This window comes from Pollachius pollachius, assembly GCF_949987615.1.
Source record: "Pollachius pollachius genome assembly, chromosome: 11".
Lineage (NCBI taxonomy): Eukaryota > Metazoa > Chordata > Actinopteri > Gadiformes > Gadidae > Pollachius > Pollachius pollachius.
The window spans coordinates 8,610,350-8,614,614 of record NC_136944.1 but is presented as its reverse complement, the minus strand read 5'-3'; the positions used below and the strand labels follow the sequence as shown (position 1 = coordinate 8,614,614).

Here is a 4,265-nt window from a genome sequence, read left to right as displayed (position 1 = left end):
TGAAAACCGATGATGGTATATTGATATTTTATAAGACTCACATTTTAGACACGAATTTAGGCGATGGCATGGCCTAATGAGCTATTAATATTATTATTATAGCAATGCTATAATATATTCTATAATAATTAATTTAGAAGTAGATAGGATGTTGTATTCTTCTTTATTCAATCTGTCTTGCAAATCAACCCAGGTTGATACCCTTTCTAAATGTTTCAGACCAAGCACATTGTTGACAAATCATTATGGCATAATGCAACGTTCTTTAATGGTATTCGAGTAAAAATATAAAAGTTCCCAAAAGCTGGCAGAGGCAATCTGTTGTCGGTCGAACCAAACTTCTTCATTGCATGCTTTGTGGGAAATATGGTGGCTACAACGAAAGCTGTAGAGGATTTAAAGTATTTATTAAGCATTCCACCATCATTTTTTTTTGTATATATAAGCGTTATAAACAGAATGAATATATATATGATTGTATAATATGTTTCTGCTACTCTAATCGATGCCGACAATACTTACATTACAAACATGCACACGTAAATGCAGGACGTTATAGACAGACAAGAGTGTAGACGAACGAGGTTATACGACAAAGCAGGCAAATGAAGTGCTGTTTGAACACAATGTCTCGAGAAACATGTCCTACATGGCTTTTGCTCATTTCTTCGAGTTCTTAGTCTGTTTTTTTTTCTATCATTGTTCATTGCGAAAGAGCTTTCGGTGAAGTGAACCTATAGGGAGAATTGAAACCCCATGTCCCACATCGTCGAGTTTAATGTCGTCATATCATTCCCTTTTTTTTGATATGATGTAAAATGAAGTAAATCCACGTTCTTCTTTGTCCAAAACACGGATGCTGATCGTGGACGTTTTTGGCCATTGGCATACAAAGGGGTTCTATGGTGCAGTGCTTTTGACTTTGGCAACGAATTTCTTCTCTTTCACCCTCCTGTTTTGAAACCAAATGGTGATCTGCCTCTCCGACAGATTAGTGGCTGCTGAGATCTTTCTTCGTTTGTCCTTCGTGATGAATTTGTTCGCAGCATATTCTTTCTCCAGTTCCTTGAGCTGGAGCTTGGTGTAGGGTATCCTTTTCTTCCTGCCTCGACGAAAAGACGATCCGTCGTGCCCCACTACATCTGTTGACCGGGGGGAAAGGGCGAAATTAGCACAATTCAATCGAAATCTCGTTTTCAGTTTTTGAAAATAATTTATACGCACAGTAATAATCGCGTTGTTGGCGCGATTACTTTATTTTAACGCGTACGTGGAACAAATATAATTGGTGTGTGTGCGCGCACACACACACACACACACACACACACACACACACACACAAACACACACACAAACCAACATGGTGGACCTGCCCACAATCCATAACCAAGTTGGAACCGCACGTTTCATAAATATCGCATATTTTCATTTGGCATTCATTTCACATATTTTCAATAAGCATGTACAAGCTGAGAGAAGCATTAAGGCCTCCACCAAAACAATTTAATGCTATCAAAGCATTGCATAATGTATAATTGTACACCACACATGCAGTCAGCAATGATTTTTTTGGAGCAAGAAAATAATGATTATCTAATGTTCAATATATAGAAACATATCCAAGTTAAGATTTAAAAGGTTTTTGGCCTCACCCGCCAGAGCAGACTTCCAAAGGTGCCCCGCCTGGCCCTGGTCTTTGGAGCAGTACATTTGGCTACCCCAGCCGTTCGTGAGAGCCCAGGGCTGGTAGCTGTCCATCGGTAGGAGGGTGTCATGGCGGGGCTCCCCAGCACCGAGGGTCTGCACCACAGACACGTCGAGGTAGCTCGCCATGGATTGATAGGGGCTCGGGTAGCCGTGGTAAAAAGCGAATTCTTTGGCTCGGTGGTTCGAGTAGTCATCGCTGCTCACCGGGGTGTCCATGTACTTCTCTGCTGCTGCCGAATAGCTGAGAGCGGCTCCGGCAGCCTGAGTGCACGACTTGAGGGCGCCTCGCCCCATTCTGCATGGATAATAGCCGTTACCGAAGTAACTGTACGGTAGAGCGGATGCTGCAGAGGAGCTCTGATGTGGCATCGAGGCGGCTGGACACGGGCCGGCGCCGCACGGTTTCCCAGAAGACGTGGCCGTTTCGCTGGGGCTGGAGCCAGGGGCGTCCAATGTAGAGTAGCCGGTGGAAGGGTGCACCAATCCGGACGGGTGTCCACCCAGAGCCGCTGCGGCCGCCGAATGGGCCATAATATTACGGCACTGACTGGCCGATGCAAAGTTCCCGCTGCCTACGAATCCTTCCATGTTCTTATTAAGGTCGTCCAGGTTATTGTCATACACAAACATCACAGTATCCGCCGGCCAGCGAGGATTTAGCACCAGGGAGGCGGTCATATGAGCCTCCAATTTCCCTTAGTTCGTCTTTTCCTTTCTTTTTTTTGTTGCTAAATAAATAAAACAAATGTTCCTTTGGTGCACTTTCAAAACAACACAGGCCTACATTGGACACGGTTGCGTGCACATGCGCATGTATCCTACCCTTTACGCTCGCAGACAAGTGCCCTTGATGATGCAGCTGAGAGCGTAAAATGAAATCTTGAGTTCTATGTCAATGTCAAACTCTAAGGCAAATACTCAAGATCCTGCCCAGACCTCGCGTTACATCTCAGCCGCAGCCTTGACGCAATGAGCCTAGAGCGCGGGGCGGGTGTGCGCCTCTCGATTGGAGGAGCCTGCCGGACCATGTGACCAGACAGAAAAAAATACTCGGAATTGTCAGTCACATAAATGTTCTTTTATTAGGCTTGAGCTATGGCACGACAGTAGCATCAGCAAATTCCGTTTTGCATTGCCTGTCTGATTACGCTTTTCTACATACGACTTTAGAAAAAGCTAAATAAAGGATCCTAATCAACCAAGTTGGAAGAATGCATTCCAAAACAATCATATCGTTTTGGCAGTGCGTGAAAACGTTGTGATTATCAAAACATTTGTTATCTCGAAGAAATATAGGTATATTATGAATTAAAAACTAGAAGGCTAAATCAGCATACGGCAAATTTAAAGCAACACTTTATATAGTTGAGGTCATTGATTCCATATCTATAACTATCAGGAAAAGTAATAAGTCACGAAAAACATATGTTGCAGGTCACGTGAAATGCAAGCCTTTGCCTTTTTTAAAACGTGTTTTGCTTGCATTGCTTTAATGCATCTTGGCCTTTAATGGGGGAATTCTTGTTGCCCCTTTGTTCTTGTTCTTTAATGAGCAGCACTATAATGTAAAAGGCCAAATATACAATATCTTTATACTCCCGGCAATATAGCCTACATTTAATTACCAATATTGAACAAGAAAAATTTTGATCACGGTTTAACAAGAAGACCATCGGTTATGCCAATACGCAAGATCAAGATACGATTCTGATTCATAAAACACTCATCGTGCTCATTGCGACACCGCGTAAGTATTGCTCAAGGAACAGAGCCCAAGAAAGCGTCATCGGGATGCATGAAGACATGATGGTTTTAAGATTCAACAATAATGGCTACAGAGCAAAAGTTTCCAGGAAACATTTCATCTGATTTTAGATTTTTTCGTGTGGTCATTTCAAACAGGCTTATGAACTACCTATGTCCTGTTTCTATTTTAAGGGCCAGATAGCGCACACTGTGCATAACGTCCATGTGTTTCATGATGGTTTACCATCAAGAAACATAAAGCCATTTATGTTTAACATAGTCAAAGCATCAAAATGTATAAGTATTTGTTGGTTATTTACAAAAAACTCTTGATAATCCGATTTAGGCAACGTGCTTTGCAGTCCAAAACTAAAGTAAAATTGCAAACCTTTGATACACATGCTTAAAACTATTACCGAAGAACGAAGGCCAATTTAAATGTTTTCCTGCCATTACTAAACAAAATTGACTTAATACACGTTTTTTCAGTCTACAACATTTAGAGAAGACGGACATGTAAGACTGCGCGTTTCAATAATTGAAGCGGCAGACCTCATGAAATATTTATAGCAATACATAATTTCAAACGAGTGATTTGATAGTGAACATGAATATGATTGTCGAATATTTTGGCAGAATTGTTTTAAGAGATAAGACAAAATTAAATTGCTGCATCACTGTTCCTGCAAATTAATTTACTGTCCCTGATGTTAAACATGCCAAATGCTTAAACACAAACCCACATTTTAAATTATAATTACACTTAAATTGAACAGCACTTATTCTTGTCTAATGCAACACAATCAAGTTCT

General features: G+C 41.3%; 1 protein-coding gene across 1 annotated transcript; it reads right to left on the bottom strand.

The window, feature by feature from the left end:
• Positions 1-900: 900 nt before the first annotated feature.
• hoxb13a (homeobox B13a) lies at positions 901-2,385 on the bottom strand (the record flags this gene model as incomplete). The annotated part of the gene is made up of 2 exons (XM_079746326.1): positions 901-1,142; positions 1,653-2,385. 2 exons carry the CDS (start codon positions 2,383-2,385, stop codon positions 901-903), a joined length of 975 nt encoding a protein of 324 aa, XP_079602452.1.
• Positions 2,386-4,265: the final 1,880 nt, after the last annotated feature.